General features: G+C 40.4%; 1 protein-coding gene across 5 annotated transcripts in view; it reads left to right on the top strand.

The window, feature by feature from the left end:
* Positions 1-582: 582 nt before the first annotated feature.
* cacna2d4a (calcium channel, voltage-dependent, alpha 2/delta subunit 4a) overlaps positions 583-17257 on the top strand; it is a 103135-nt gene continuing 86460 nt past the window's right edge. The window contains exons 1-10 of one of the 5 annotated variants that reach the window (XM_025899693.1): positions 4723-5505; positions 5609-5775; positions 7334-7503; positions 9749-9830; positions 12912-13028; positions 13194-13253; positions 14555-14717; positions 14810-14941; positions 15467-15527; positions 16724-16874. In XM_025899693.1, the coding sequence (XP_025755478.1) occupies positions 7352-7503; positions 9749-9830; positions 12912-13028; positions 13194-13253; positions 14555-14717; positions 14810-14941; positions 15467-15527; positions 16724-16874 (918 nt within the window). In that variant the 5' untranslated portion in view covers positions 4723-5505; positions 5609-5775; positions 7334-7351. Of the gene's footprint in view, positions 602-4721; positions 5776-7333; positions 7504-9478; positions 9607-9748; positions 9831-12911; positions 13029-13193; positions 13254-14554; positions 14718-14809; positions 14942-15466; positions 15528-16723; positions 16875-17257 lie in introns of those variants that run through there. The other 4 variants (XM_025899694.1, XM_025899695.1, XM_005451661.3 and 1 more) reach the window with 4 other exon arrangements.

Below are 17257 nucleotides of genomic sequence, written 5' to 3'. Positions count from 1 at the left end.
CCCGGGAGATTAGTGTGGGAAAACTAGGCTTCCTCTCCTCTCCCTTCCTGCTTCCTCTCCTCAGCCAGCTTACCATTAACTTCAGTAGCGGAGTAGCGGATTCATTTATCCAAAGCAGATCAGAATGAGTTCAGAATCAGGTAAATTTTGATTCAAATAAAAGGGTTAATGATGATCTGTATGAATGTCAGGATGGATGGATAATATTTTTAAGACCTTTTATGAGTACATTTTTATTAAGGGTTAATGCCCGTACATACACACATATTCTTTTTTCTAAGACTCGGAGGTTCCAGACCATTGCTTTAGCTGATGGAGCTAAATGTAAGGGCTGACTATTAGCCCTGGCCTAGAGTAATCAATGACTTCTGGTGTGTGTGTGTGTGTGTGTGTGCCCTTGCCCAGAGAGGCGGAGTCTCTGATTTGTATAGGGACTCCAGATCACTTTTGTCAGTGCTGTATTCTCAAAAGGAAGATATTGTGCAGTGGTCTACTTTAAATTTTGAGAAAATATTCGTGTAATTCTTCTCACTATCCTAATCTCAGTCTTTCACTCGTCAAACACAGGTTGGGACAATAAGACAACTCTGCAGGAGCACAGGTGAGTAGTACTTTCTTTGGGGATATTGGCTCTAGTACCATAGTGTTAGTAGAAGTGTTTTTAGTATGTAAATCATAAAGTAAGGATGGCAAGCTACATTTAAAATTGAGATTAGAAAAAAAGGAATTTAGGATAGAAAAGGGCATTTTATAAGACTTTCAGATTCCTGTATTGTCACCTGCATAGATAGAAACAAGAATATGACATTAAAAACTGAGCCAGGAGCTAACTCGATCGGTTAACTAAAGAAGGACAAATGGTAGGTTCTCCAATAATAAAAGTCTCACTTAAATAATAAATATACACATATTCTCTCTGATGTACACTTGTGTGCCGCCTAAATCCCTGCATGTCCGAACTGTGTGAACATGCAGTTAAATGCAGTTAGTTTTTGTACAAAGAGTTTTTGTAGGTTGGCCTCTGTACACCACCACAGTGGATTTTAAATCAAACAAGCAAGATGTGACTGAAGTGCAGACTTTCAGATTTAATTCAGGGGATTTATCAAAAGTATTGCATAAGCTGTTTAGGAATTTCAGATATTTTTAAGCCCCTCCCCCATTTTCAGATACTCAAAAGAAATTGGACAACGTAACATAAAAAGGATATTTTTAATACTGGAATGAAAAAAATCCTTTGCAGACAGTGACTGCCTGAAATCTACAGCCCATGGACATCATCCTTTGAGAAAGCTCCTTTTGTGGATCTCTCTGCCTTCGGTTTTGTATTTAACAACTGAAAACCATGTTAAATTAGGTTGAGATCAAGTGACTGACTGGCCATTTGAGAATATTCTGTTAATTTGCCTTGAGTGAAGTGTCATCTGATCAGTTTTGCAGCATTTGGCTGAGCCTGAGCACAGAGTACAGCCCTGTATCGCTCAGAATTCATCCTGCTACTTCTATCAGAAGTCACATCATCAATAAACACTGGCATCATTCAAAGCATACCACTTCCACTAAAATGATACTTTTCGGATTATGAGCTGTTTCTCTTCTTTTTCATAATATTCTCTCCCCATTATTCTGGTACAAGTGAATCGTGGCTTCATCTGTCCAATTTCCTGTGCAGGCTCACTTATAGGTTTTCTGGCAAAGACTAATTTGGCCTTCCTGTTCTCGAGTGTAACCAGTGATTTGCACCCTGTTGTAAACCACTCTATTTCTATTCATGAAGCCATCTCTCGATTGTAGACTCCGATTGTAGACTGATGATACACCCACCTCCTCAAGAGTGTGTTCTCGACTAGGTTAGCTGTTGTCCGATCATCCCCTTTAGTATCAGAGCTTAGACTTCATCCCTAGCATCAGTGATCTGGGTCAGCTTGGGAGTAGGAGTCCCACAGCTGTTGTGCGCTACTGGTGTGTGTGCGTGGTTATACATGGTACTTACATGCTTGCCTGATTGCCTCTGTGTGATGGTGCATGTCACTATCTAAACTGTTTGTTATCAATTTGATCCCTTCCTGCGTCCACCGCAGCCGTAATGCTTTATGTGCACTGCCAAATTGTTTTATAGCATTTTCATAATAGCAGGAGCAGATGTTTTACTGTCGCTCTCTCTCGGTGGGTGTGTACAGTATAATATGCAAAGACATGAGATTTTAGTATCTGTGCATCTTAGCAGTATTTATCTCAAGCTATATGTTCGTGCATGTATGTAGTTAAATAGCTTAATGATACATTATGTTTTATTAGAAATACTGATTCATACTGAAAGACATAGCATCCTGAGTGGACATAAAAAGTTGTAATACCACAAGTGCAGAAGGGTGCTGTGTTTATGACCTGCCCGAATTATATACGAATACGTGCACTGGCCTCTTTATTACTATGATTGCTAGTACTGCGCTGGATCCCTTTAGCTTTCAGAACTGCCCTATTCTTCATAGAATAAATTCAAAAAGGTGTTGGAAACATTGCTCAGAGACTTGGGTTCTTATTGACATGATAAATTCAACTTCTCCCATTCCACCACAACCAAAAGATGCTCTAATGGATTGAGATCTGGTGGCTGTGGAGGCCATGTGAGCACAGTGAATTCATTATCATGTCCAGGAAATCAGTTTAAATACTTTGAGCTTTACGATGTGGTGCGCTTTCCTGCTAGAAGCAACCTTCAGAAGATAGGCACACTGTGGTCATAAATCAGCAGCAATACTCAGGTAGGCTGTGGTGTTTAAACGATGCTCATTTGGTACTAAAAAGCTCAAAATGTGCCAGGAAAATATCCCCAGCACTATTGCACCAGTAGCAGCGGCATTAACCTTTATTACAAGGCAAGATGGATCCATGCTTTCATGTTGTTTGTAGTCCTACCATCCAAATGTCACAGCAGAAATCCAAGACTTATCAGACCAGGCAAGAGTTTTCTAATGTTCTGGTGTCCAGCTTTGGTGATCCCATGCAAACTGTAGCCTCAGTTTCCTGTTCTTAGCTGACAGGAGTGGCCCTCTGCTGCTGTTGGCCATCTTCTTCAAGATTTGATGTGTCGCACATTCACAGATGCAATTCTGCATACAGCAAAGAGCGGTTATTTGAGTTACTGTTGCCTTCCTGTCAGCTCTAAGCAGACTGTCCATTCTCCACTGATGTCTTGCATCAACAAGGCATTTTCGCCCTTATAGGTGCTGCTGCTCAATTCATATCTTCTCTTTTTCAGACTATTTTCTCTAAATCATAGAGACGGCTACATAAGGAAATCCCAGCAGATCAGCAGTTTTTTAAATACTCACTAACAGCAATGTCACATTCAAAGTCACTTAAATCACCTTTATTCATTGTGATGCTCAGTTTGGACTTCAGCAGACCATCTTGACCATGTCTACATGCCTAAATGCACTGAGTTGCTGCCATGTGATTGGCTTATTAGATATTTGCATTAAAGAACAGTTGAGTGTAGTCTGTAGCTGGCATGTTGTTGGCATGCATGTTGTTCCCCTGTTGTCTTTCTTCAAATGAATGTCCCTCTTACACGAGTGTCCAAACACAAAAATAAGTGGATGGTAGACTACCAAAATTGTTTTATTATAGGTAATGGCATTGGATACTCTGTACATAAAACATGTGATGACAAACTGAAACAAATTGTTATCAGTTTTATTGATCAGAATCTGTAGGCTTGTTTATAAATGTGGGTAATGTGGCCAATCAAATTTTTACTGAGGCAGTAGTGTGTGCCGACAATAGACCTTTTTACACTGCAGCAACTAACAGGCCATTTAAGGGTGGCTGACAATGTAGTTTGCACCAGGAAAGCCTCTCCTGACTTCTTACTGGGCTGTTTTCTGGGGTCTGAAATCTCGTCAGTGGGGCCCAGTACTTACTTGTTAAACCTAGAAAAGCTCACACAAGTAAGATTTTTAAACACCTACTGTACTAGGTGTTTAAAAAAAAGCATCCCTGAAAATCAAAAAACAAACAACGTTCATATGAGGGTACAGTATTATTTTCCAGGTTTTTGCAGCGGTGTAAATGTAAGTGATTTAAAATAATGCTACTAAAATAATTTTTAAATGCATTATAGGATGAATATGTGAATGAAAGTGTCTCTAACAGGCAAAAAATAACTATGAGAGCACGCTTGAAAAATGTGTTATATGGACATGGATAGAGCTGATGGATTCATTCTGCAATATTGTGAGTGCATGTGTGCACGTGTATATGTGAGACAATGAAAGTCCACTAGGTGTCTCAATGTGTTTGTATTATGATTGTGTCAGTTAAACGTGTTATTTCCCCTCCTCTTCCTCTCAACATCCCGTTCTTGTGTCCCCCCTACCCCCTCGTACAACCTTTGTGACAGCTTACTTTGTTTAATTCTTATTACAGCCACCCTTCCCTCAATCCACTGTCATTTTTTGGTTAAAAAATAATAATAATAATACAGAGGGAGATTAAGAGAAAGCATTGAAGAGACAAAACAGCAGGTGAGAGCCTGACAAGAAGGATTAAGAGAATAAAACAGAGAGAAAAGCGACTAGAAAGAAAAGAAAGAGCAGAAAGACAGTGGGTCAAAGAGCGATAGAGAGAAGATGAGGGCCAGAGAGAGAGAAAGATTGTGTTAGCGTGCTTGTATGGAGCGAGAGAGCAAGAGGCATGGAGTGGGAAAAGGAGGGAATGAGGGAGGAGGGGTTTAATCCTGCATGGATTATGGTATAAACTGGTGCTGGAGAGGAGGAAGAGAAATTCTGGAGAGAGGAAGTCCCACTATCCATCCGTGCATCCATCAGTCCATCTGTCTTACCCTCCATCCAGCAGCGTAGTCGTCTCCCCGTGCTTTTTGTTTTGGATTTTGGACCTGTGAAGACGTGAGGTCGGCACAAGGGTTGGCAGAATAATTGGAAGTTGCAGCAGGGTTGGATTTGTTTTTGGAACCTGTGCATGTGCCTTACCTGGAAGAAATAAAATCACACTGCCCGGTAATGGAAGTCATGTGAAGACTGAAGTTTACATCTCCTATTTTTGTGGGATTGTGCTGATCCGAGAGAGCAAGCAAGAAAAAGAGACGTCAATAATGGGGGGGACAGAAATCAGATTGAGAGCCTCGGAGAGGGAGGCGTAGAAAAATGGCGATGCTCTATTGTGATCCCATGTGCACAGAAGTGACCTTTGACACTGGAGACAAAAGCTTTCTAGTTTCTTTTGTATGCCGGGACATCCAGCTCAGCTGACATCGAATCATCATCATTCACACTTGCTATGTTTCAACTTTCTTCCTTGACCTACATACTTTTTGGTTCTTTTGTGAGCTCTGAAAATATGGGTTTACTGAACTATTTTCTGAAATTGGAATAATTTTCTTAATTTTGTATATTAATATTCCAGCTTTTAAACTGGGCATCAGATGGCATCTTTGTTTTCACTTGGAAAGAAGGTTTCACGTTGTTTCCACATGAGCCCAAAGTCAGTGTTAACTGTAAATGTTTTTAAGATGGCATATTTAACCTATAGTCACATGCTCATGCTTTTCTATTTTTTACTATCCTTTTGGTTTGGACTTTCACAGATTCTCTAAATGTTACTTTGGATCTTTACATACTTTAGTCTGCTTGGTGACAAAGCCAGCCTCTTTTTTCCTGTCTTGATGGGCTTAAGATTTGGACTATACATGACCGTCTTTCAGAAGACTGTACATTGGACCTTGAGATTTTTTCTGAACAAATAATCTATCAGGCAAGTAGTCAAAAAGATCTTGAAAGCAAGTTGTGTGTTTTGCTCTTTAAGATGAGTTGGTGTTGTGCTACAAAGTGAAGACCAATTATGATCAATATTTTATAACGAAAAGCATAATATATATGTGTCTGTGACCAAGATGCTGCCATAACTTACTGCACTTTACTTCAGTTAAATAAAGTTTAAATGCAGCTTTTGACTAAATGGGGTAGTTCATCCCAAAAATCATATACATGCAATTGTTTTGTAGATAGAGACTGAGTATTACAGAACTTGGTGCCACTCACCTTATAGCACTTTAAGTGCCATTAAATGCATCTGGAAAACTCATCATTCATCCTACATCAAACTCAATACAACCCAAACCTTTTTTTGTAAGCATTTTCAAATTGGAACTATTTTCTTTCTAAATAAATGCATCAGAAAACCTTAAGCACTAGCAGTTAGCTAACACTGAAGCTCAACTGACTGGTGCACAGTTAATATTTACATCCTGTTATGTACTGTCAGGAACATGCGGCTTCTTCCTGAACTGTGATATGGTGCAAAGGGGTAATTTGGTGCAAAGAAAATAGTCCGTACATATTAGTAATAAGTTCTAAACAAGCTCTTAAAATCAACTGTCTGTATCTGCTCAGGCCTAGCTAGCTAGCAACAAGCTACACTTCCCTCCAGAGTTGGTAGAGACCAAAATAGTGCTAAAAGAGAGAATTAAAGAGACTACTTTACCAGAAGCATGACTCAAGAGCAGCAGTGAGCAATTCATTTTCCCAAAGGGCCACATGAGGAATTGTGACTACTGTGGAGGGCTGCTCCAGTAAGATTATAACGAAAAATTAATACTGAGCCCTTTCTGGTGCACCCCCAAAGGAAGACACAAATCCCTTTGGAAGGGCATCCACCAACCAGTTTGCCAAATCAAACACACCTTGTGAGTACAGAATTGGTCCGGTCTCCTAAAACAGTCCCAGTTTCTCACGTGGCCCCTTGAGAAAATTAATTGAACCATTACTGATCAAGAGGTACATTAGTTTGACTGTTTTTGCAAGGTGATAACAGTTCGGTGATGTGCATGTGGTAGTTGTAATTTTTTGTATTGTATACATTCATAGCTACAAGACTTTACAGAAGCAATAATACTCCGTGCTTTCGTGCAACTCCAACATACATGACTGGAATATAGTTCAATTAGCATGCACAAAAGTGTCAACAACCTAACTTGACAGAGAGTGATCTAGGTATAAATGTTCATATAAAGATGTTATTACTGCCATATACTAGCTAAGATACAGCCTCTAAGTGGTGCTGCAGAACCTGGCTGGCCTAATTCTGTTACTTTTAAATATTCCAAAGAAGGGAGGAAGTTAATGCTAATGCTCACCCTTTTTTCACAGTTAGTGGTGTAGATGTCGGCTAGAGAAAGCGCATTGTGTACCACCCTGTATGGGTAGATCTGTGCCAAGACTTCAGGTTTCCCTCTCTGTGGGTTTGCTCTTTGACCTGAGCATTTCTAAATTCATGCTTTTTCACTGTTCTGATTTCCTCAATTTCTCTCCAGCGTACGGCAGCTGCAGGGATGAACTGCTGGAGTCTGGGAAAAGCTGGGAATGCCATTAAATTAGATAGAAGTGGGCCATACAGCGGGAGGCTGATGATGCTGATGTGGATTATCCTCTCCAGCTCGCTGTGCCTCATGACTGATGGTCAAATGAAGATCTCACCAGAAACGTAAGTAAAACTGCGCTAGAAAAATAGACAGGTGACTGGTGTTTGTATAAAGCTGCATTTATTCTGAAATTAATTTCATTTTTGCATTTGTTTTTGTTTACATACCCATATCATGGCTGTATCCTCAATCACAGTGGCACCCAGTGTGCTGCCATTCAGTGGCAAATATAGACACACAGCCTTTTTTTTTTTTTAATCAGGCAATTTCTGTGTGCACACCCTGGCAGCTCTACGTGCAGTATGATCCTTCTTAAAGCCATATGTCAGATGGATGAGTCAATAGTGTTCCTTCTAGGTTGGCTGATTATTCTACATACATATGGACCATCTGGACACCTGTGGGGTACAGCTAACTGCCAAACTGTCCTCCTCTCTACAGCCACATTTAAATAATCTGACATATAAGTCTGACTAGAGATAAAGAGACATTCATTTAAAAAAAAATAAAAATTACAATTTTTTTTTTTGTTGTTGTTAGAAAAGATTTTGTGTAGGAAAAGGCAGCATGGTGATCAAGTGGTTAGCGCTGTCGACACACAGCAGTCATCTAGAGCCATGCTGGCAAACACCAATGCTCTGCTTATACAGATTGATGGAGTCCTGCTATGTTTGCATTTAATCATATGTACGTATCACAAGGCTTGTTACTTCTACTGTAAAACTGCTTTTTGCCTTCCCATGAGAGGGACCGGTTTATATTGCCTAATGTGTTTTGCTTTCACAGAGTGTTGACTTTGTAAGACTGTGTAAGATTACTGGTCAGTTTATCTCAGGTGGATATTTCTTTTTGGGACAAAATGCTGTGTTTGTTTATTCTCCAAAGGCAAGACGAAGCTCTTTCGCCTGAACGGTTTTCACCCGCCTTGCTGACGAAAGACAAGAACAGATCGATACAGTCCTGTCATTCTGCAGTAGCCTTGTTTGTGTGTGAGTGTGTGAGCTGTGTGTTAGCGAGAGAATTTGTGTGCATGTGTGTGTGACTGTATATGTTAAAGTGATACAAATTAAAGGGGTTGAGAGAGACTGAGAAGCACAGCACTTTGTTAGCATGGATGTTGTTAATGTTTGTATAACAGGCTTTACATACTTACATCTATCAACCAAAACCATAAAGCAATGTCTGCCTGTGCAGATTGGAGTTATATTCAGTGCAGTGTATAAGATTTGTAGTTATACAGCTTAAAGAGTTTACTGTATGTGCTGTCAGCAGTCAGGCTGGTGACGGCAGATGAAGCTCTGGGGACACCAGAGTTCAACTGTCCAACATAGGTCACTAAGCCCCAAATGCCGCACTCTGCCTAGGGAAGAAATGGCAGCAGGTCCCTTATGGCTGTGAAAGTTAACAGTGTCACGACCGGAACATTTCAGGCCAAGAAGGTCAGATCTTTATCCTCTAAGGCTATGCAACCCTAATGCCAGTAGGAAACATTGCACCTTTCTGTGAGCTGTTACTCAAAACACGTCTTTGCTCTGGAATAAACAGTATAAGTGTACACACAGATCTTTTTCTTCTTTGGGGATAAAATCAAGTTTATCTATTAAAGAATGAAGTAAGTAAAATACTTTTACTGTTCATTGAAGTTGTTGCTACAACCTGGTTGGTGTGTCAAAGGCCTGTTCTTAATCTGACTGGTACAGATACTGGTTCGAAAATTATAGTATACCCATTTTAATAAGTTTAATTTTAAAATAGGAAGAACATTGATCGGCTAGATTGTGATTAACCAGAATGATAATAGTAAACGAAATCTCTTGAAGAAGAATATTGACAGTACATGTGTACACATTTTAGAATGAACACGCTCAAATTTTGCAATGACCATATCAACAAGTCAACAAATGATAAGCCAGTTTTCAGTACCGATGCTGGCAAGACTGCCTGCAAACTAGCAGCGAGCTGACTGACTCCCCATAGGTTGAGCCATCTGTCACATCCTGTCTGCTTTCTAAACTCTATTACCTTACCTCAGTGGCATTCACACTGAGGATTTGTAGAACTGCTGCATGTTATTGAGCACAGAATAACCTCTTGACCTGGTACACTGTCTACTTTAAGTATCACCTTCAAATAATCTGCTTCACTCTGTCAGTAGTGAGTTTGAAGTAAGTGCTTAAATGTTTTGCTGTGTACATTTCTGGTCATTTCCAGTGTTTTATAATGGATTTATTAATTTGAGCTAGTAGCTGTGTCTTTACCTATATAAGGGTATCTATCATCCATTGATAATGTATTTTGTCTGTTCAGGGTGCAGCAGTGGGCCGTGTCATTTGGCAAAGAGATAACTGCTTTGTCCGCCAGGTACTCTGGAGCTAAACTTCTGCAGAAGGTAAGAGACAGTTCATCTATGAAATTACATTTTTTATTAACTATAAGCCAGCTGGGTGAGCCATTAATATTTACATTGCATTCTTCAGTATGGTAACACAGCTCATGTAAGGAGATCAATAGGGGAAAAAAGCAGCTTCTACATGAAATGACTCATAGCAAGGTTTTTGGATTTTTTTTTTTTTTTTTTTAGTAACCAGGTTTAAAACTGCACAGTAAGTCACATTACCAGGACCACATGGCAAGCAGGAAACAAGCAAGTTGTTGAAATAGACAGAAATTCCCATTTGGAGTTGGTGGAGACCAAAAACAGAGAAAAAAAGAGAGAATTACATTAGTCGGCTGACTGGTTCGGAATTTCTGGAAGGGAGTGGCGGAAGCCTTTCACTTGGGTGGTCTCAGAATCTCATCTGCTTTTCAAGGATGATGTGGTTCTGTTGGATTCATTGGGTGATGGCCTCCAGCTGACTTTGGAACGGTTCGTGGCCGAGTGTGAAGCGGTGGGAATGAGAATCAGCACCTCCAAATACGAGGCCATGGTCCTCAGCCGGAAAAAGGTGGAGTGCCAACTCCGGGTCAGGGACGAGTTCTTGCTCCAAGTGGAGGAGTTTAAGTATCTCGGGGTCTTGTTCACGAGTGATGGGATAAGGGAGCGGGAGATCGACAGACGGATTGGTGCTGCAGCTGCAGTGATGCGGACACTTGTATCTGCAAGCGTCCGCATCACTGCGGATTGCGGATACAAGCAGATTGCGGATACAAGCAGCAGAAATGGGCTCCCTCCGAAGGGTGGCTGGCCTCTCCCTTAGAGATAGGGTGAGAAGTTCGGCCATCCGGGAGGGGCTCAGAGTAGAGCTGCTGCTCCTCCACATTGAAAGGAGCCAGTTGAGGTGGTTCGTGCATCTGACAAGGATGTCTCCTGGGTGAGGAGTTCCAGGCATCTCCCACCGGGAGAGATTATATCTCTTGGCTGACCTGGGAACGCCTTGGTGTTTCCCCGGACAAGGTGGATTAGGTGGCTGGGGAGGGGAGGTCTGGGCTTCTCTGCTTGGGCTACTGCCCCCATGACCTGGCCCCGGATAAGCGGAAGAAGATGGATGGATGGATGGATGGAACATTCCTGCTGAGTGGGGGGGGGTTGTATGTATTTCCTTCCCATTTTGAGCATGCCAAGTGAAGTGCCATTACAACAGGTTCACCAAAATGGGGCGATTCACATCAAAACAAGCAGGACTTGATTTTATTGGGGGTGAACTGTCCATTTAATATAATATACAGTTATAAATAGATGATGTCAGACATCAACAAATGATTACTCATACTGTACATACCAGCCCAAGACAGCTTCATTCCCAAGTACATTTGTTGTCAGTTACTATGTTACAAGATGCGTCATAGTATGCTTCACTAATTTCCCATTTCAGACAAGCAAATTATTATTTTTACACTATATTTAATGATGGTTATGGTAGGAATTAATATGCCTTTATTGATGATTAGTCACGCAAAAGTATACAGAGAGAAACATACAGGGAAGGTTATTTGGGGCTGAGCTCTCCCTCTACCTGCACCTCTTATTGTATTACCGGCTAAAGTTGGAACTGGAAGCTGGGAATGGACAAAGAAATCTTAGAAACAATATTTAAATGAAGAGAGACAAATATCAAGTCTGATAAAAAGACAGAGAAAATACGACATTATGCTGCAAAACTGAAAGGGGCAGAGTGTGAATTCATCATTTCTCCCCCTTCTGTGCATTACATCAGCCAATAAGAACACGGCAGACTGACATACATTTGCTGTACAACATCTGTGCATGGCCTAGAGAGCAATCTGATGACACATTTAATTCAAATACAATTCAGACATGCCTTTTAGTAATTAGCACGTGTGAGCTTGCACTGCATGCCACCCTGTAGTATCGCTAGCAGGTCCATTCACCATCTGCTATGCAGGCTCACAAAATGTGTGTTAACAACGTTAACCAAACAAGCTGTACAAATAACCAATCCTTACTGATTTAGCTGTTATAAACAATTTTCTACACTGTCCAACCTCACAGCTTGTAAGATATCAACCTGATCAAAAACAGAAAGCATTGTGGTGCTTGTAAGTGCTTCAGTTATCACACGAGCAACACTTGCTGTAGTAACTGTATCCATAACAGCCCAATTAATTTGCTGTATCTTTCCTATCTGCAAAATGTGTTTTTATTCAGCCAGTGGTGTGTAATAGCAGCCAGCGCTTTAGTCGTATCCTTGCACCAAGGAGCCATAAATCACCCACCTCTGCCTAATCGATAGGCTTCTTGTTATAAGTGGAACACTTAGTGATTCTGTCTTCTTGCCTGAGTAAACTGGGTAGGATATTGAGTGTTTGGGGTTCTGTTTGACAGTCATAAACATGTTGGAGCTACAAAGAGGGCTTTTTTCCCCAAACAAACCTGCAAAAGATCCGTATATTGTGGGTTTTTCTCATTTTACATCTGTTATTTATCCATATGAGTATCTAACTTATCTTAGTTATTAGATGGATATTGCACTGTTGCATGGGACACATGGCTTATCGAATCTATTTCCTGAGCAAATCTGATAATAATTGTAAAACATTGTAATTAATGGTAATCATCTTTATAAAGGCAAAACAAACAAGACGGGTAAATGTCATTACATTATTTTTAGTGCAGGAAATTAACCTTTCAGTCCTCATGCAGTAACAGTATGGGATCCCTTAAATTGCATTTATGCAGCTGCTGTGATTCTACTGTGAACAAATACTATGAGTATTATTTGGCAAACTGGTTGTTGGACTAGAAAAAAAAAATAACACATAAATATGTTAAAAAATTTATTCTGTTTTTTGGTGATCATTTTGAATGCCACTGCTATAATAACATGTCAGGATAAAGACTCGTTTCTATGTCTGCCTATTACTGTTTGGTTTCGTGTGCTGTTGAAAATGTAGAAATCGTTTATAATTGTGTCTTGTTGTCTTAAAACAGTCTTGCAAAGGCTGGCACAGTGTTTTACATTTTTCTAAACAAATCTTTCTTTTTAAATTGAATTGTGTGTGTGTTTTAAAGAAATACAAGGATATTGAAGGTACAGTGAAGATAGAGGAGGTGAATGGAGACGAACTGGTGAAAAGGTTTGCGGAAGAAATGGAAGAGATGCTTGGGAGGAAGATGAAAGCTGTTAAGGTAATAATTATGCATGCAGAGTAAAAACACCTTTAATGCCAATTAAATGGGCAATCATCAAATCAAACACTGATACATGGTAAAGCAGCGTGGGTTTGTGTAATGCTGCACTTTGCTAATTAAAAAAGAAAAAGAAAATCTTTAATGCTTTGCCTTTTATCACAGAGATTAGCAGAAGCAGCAGAGGATGCAGATCTGGACCATGAGTACAATGAAACACTTGAGGTAAGGGTGACATATCTGCTTAAAAGTTTTTCATTTGTCAGCTTATACAGGATAAGAGTCCCATAGCAGGAAACTCAGACACTGTATGTAAAAATGTATGTCCCCACCATAAAACCACCTATTACTTTGTGGATAAACTCAAATTTTGCCATTTTTGTTGTTTGTTCATTTTTTTAATGAAATGAATATGTGATTTGGATAAAAGGGCAGTGTGAGCAACTTGTGAGCTAATGCTAATGCTGGCTGAGTAGCTAGCTTGGTTAGGCCTTAGTTACCCTGGCATCGAGACTGGCTGGTGAGTCCCTGGCAACACTCTAGGAAAAATATGTATTCTCCAATTCATTGTCCAATGGTTGGCTAAGTGAAATTGTTTTCAAAGAGGTATAGGGAACTACACTAAAACCTTCCTTTTGATTGCTTTGGACAGTAGATTGCTACAGTTGCCCAAAGTTTGCAAGGAAGAAAGTGACTCAACAGTTAGTCACTGAGCGGTTGTGAAGCTGTGAACGTTTTGACCCAAGCTGCAAACAGAGACAGATTACCTTAAAAAGTTATGCCTCTTGAAACACCTGAAGGCAAAGCTTTTACTTTGAAGGCAAACATTCTTCATTTCCATTTGCGTTGCAGTTTTTTGCCAAGTTTTGCTACTGCTCTGTGTTTAGCTGCTGAGTGTCTGAAGACAAGTTGGGGCCTTTCATGCAAACCATTGGTAGCTGCAACAATCTGCTAGTGACCAAAGCAATTGCAAGAAGGTATCACCGATTTCACAGAGATAGCCAGCAACCTCCAGTAACCGCTCACCAAGCAGTAAAGATGTGAGAACAAATGGGATGCAAATTTAGGCTAGCAAAAAAACGAGCTTAGAAGAGCATTTTACCAGAGAAATCAAATGCCCAACTCCTCATCACCAAACGGCACACACAAAGCGGCCCCACACTTGTCACTCAAAACCTCTGCACACCTGATAATGCATAACCATAAACCCAGATATAATTTGGCAGTGTTTTAATCACCAGTACAGTAGCTGCAAAAAGGGAAATGACCTGACGTCAGGCATTTTAATATAGGACTCTTTGTTAACTAACCGCAAACTGTATATTAAAGATGGATAGCTACTGTGAAGCCTCAAGAGTGAATCCAGCTTCAATTTGTCTTTTAATGATCCAGTTTATGAGCTGATTTTCAGCCTTTCTGAAAAAAAATCCACAGACTTATAACTGAATTATAACCAACTGTTTGTTCTTATTGGTTACTCATGTTAATATATATGTACAGTCACCAACTGTTACTTTTTTCTGTAGTTTGACTATTATAACTCCATGTTGATCAACACTGTGGATGAGGATGGGAATCCAGTCCCACTGGGTGGAGAATTCCCTTTGGAGGAAAACGAACATTTTAATAAACTGCCAGTCAACATACAGCAAAGTAACATACAAGTTCCCACAAATGTCTACAACAGAGGTAACACAACCGTAAAGCCTTAAATATAATTGCAAATGCTGCATAATACACTAGATTAGCAGTAGAATACATTACCTCTCTCTGTTTTGTAGATCCTGATATTCTCAATGGAGTCTTCATGTCTGAGGCTCTGAACGATGTTTTCGCTGATAACTTCCAGGAGGATCCAACTCTCACCTGGCAGTACTTTGGCAGTTCTACGGGCTTTTTCAGGCTATATCCAGGTACGTCTGAGTCACCTACACTTGGGCCAGCAAATGTGCGTCCCAGAATTGTAGCACAGTGTGTTAATTGATGATACCCTTGGCTGCACTTTTCTCCTGTGATGATGCAGTGTTAAAACAACATGAACAGCACTGTAGATAAACATTCAGCTACATAAGCCAAACAGTGTACTGTACTTACACAGCAACTGACAGCGCAAGAAACAGTCAAACATGATGAGTCAGTCTCGGTGAGAGTCTGGCTGCTAATAAATTCTGTGTGCGTACATGTCTGTCTGAGTGTGTGCGTGCATGTGTGTGTGTGTGGTTGTGAGAGAGAGTGAGAGTAATTAACACAAGATCCGTGACAGCTTGTTTTACTCACCCTCTGCGTCACCCATCACAGCCTCGTTTGACAGTTTGTCATCACACAATGCTACCACAGCATTCATTTTGACATCAGTTGTTCATCCGTCCAACCAAAAAATCGTCCAAGCAGGTGTTTGTCCTCTGACTATCATCTGCACTCTCTCTGTTTTCTTTCAGGCATCCAATGGACTCCAGATGAAAACGGTGTCGTCACATTTGATTGCAGAAACAGAAACTGGTAAGGCTATACTGCTGTCACACTGCGCCGTCCTTCCCCATTGATGCCTTTTGATTATCTTTAGCTCTCTCAAAGTGAAGCTCCAAACCCCACTTACAGATCTGATCACTCCCAGTCAACAGTGACTATGCACCATTAGGCAGTCTAGTATGGTTCACCCATACTTTCTAGGTGTATTTGACTGTCTCAAGAATTCTTATCATCAGAATGGGAAAGAAGGATGATTCAAGTGTCTCTGAATGTGACGTGGTTGTTGATACTAGATGAGGTGTTGAGTGTTTGGGAAATGGAGCAAGAATTATCAAGTGAATGGCAGAGGTCAGAGGAGAATGGCCAGACTGCTTTGAGCTGAGAGGAAGGCAAGAGTAACTCAAACAACCACTTGTTGCAATCAAGGTATGCAGAAGAGCATCTCTGAAGACACAACCCATTGAACCTTGAAACAGATGAGCACATCGGGTGCCACGCTTGTCAGCTAAGAACAGGAAACTAAAAAGTATCTAATAGTTAAAGGGGATTTGCACCATGAATGTGCAGACAACAAATCTGTAACAACTATGTGATGCCATCATGTCAATATGGAGCAAAATCTCTGAGGAATATTTCCTGGATCTTGTTGAATCTATACCACAAAATTAAGGAAGTTCTGAAAAAGGGGGTCTAACTTTGTACTAGCGATGTGTGACTAATGAAGTGCGGTGAGTGTACATGACAGTGTAATATGCACTGTTACACTAAAGTAGTTAACTAGAATTCAGCCATCATTAATTTAGTGTTTATGCTTATTTCCTTTGCAATGAAACGTGTGACATTTTATTTGCTGTAAAGAGATCTATCACAAAGACAAAGGACTGTTTAGATTGTGGGAACTCTGTCTGGTTTCCAGACATAAATACAGTTGTCCTGGGAAGCAGAGATCAAGGAAACAGACAGAGTAAATCTGGAAAGTTGCCGATCACACCTGCTGCTTGAGGGCAAATCTCATTTATGTTAATTAGCTTGGAAAAATCAGGGGATGGCAATAAAGAGATGAAGGGACCGAACAGACGGACAGAGGAACATATAAAAGGATAAACACTGTCTGCTCCTCCGAGCTGCTGGACTAGCAGTACATAACACCAAATCTGGTCATACTTGGTGTTAAATGTAGGTTGTAGTGCATATTATACCTACTTCTTCTTTCTCTTTCCTTTTAGGTATATACAAGCAGCCACATCTCCTAAAGATGTAGTAATCGTCGTGGATGTCAGTGGCAGCATGAAGGGACTCAGACTGACAATAGCCAAGCACACCATTAATACAATCCTGGACACCCTGGGAGAAAATGACTTTGTTAACATCATAGCTGTAAGTATATGCGCAAACAGTCATACAAAAGACCAATGCAATGAGCATTTATCTAAGTCTGGATGAGCGTGACATAGAGATTAAAGCCCAAACACACAAATGCACTGGAACGAATGCACGGGTCCACATGGAGGTACATATGCACACACACATGCAAACAGATCCAAATTCAAAATTTGGTTCATGCCAGGCATAAATTTTCAGTAACATCAAAGCTTCTAAATTTGTTTTCTTTTTAGGTTTTTGGGGGGGATTTTGGCTGTGTGTAACCCTACAACTACAAATCTGTGTAATAAGCATGGTTTATCCTGGTATTACTGCGTGTGTAATCATACGCCTCCTGCAAATCCTCTGCCTTTAAGCTGTATTTTTACCAGAATTTA

This window comes from Oreochromis niloticus, linkage group LG17 (assembly GCF_001858045.2).
Source record: "Oreochromis niloticus isolate F11D_XX linkage group LG17, O_niloticus_UMD_NMBU, whole genome shotgun sequence".
NCBI lineage: Eukaryota > Metazoa > Chordata > Actinopteri > Cichliformes > Cichlidae > Oreochromis > Oreochromis niloticus.
The sequence above is the reverse complement of the archived record's forward strand: the minus strand, read 5'-3'. Positions and strand labels throughout refer to the sequence as shown.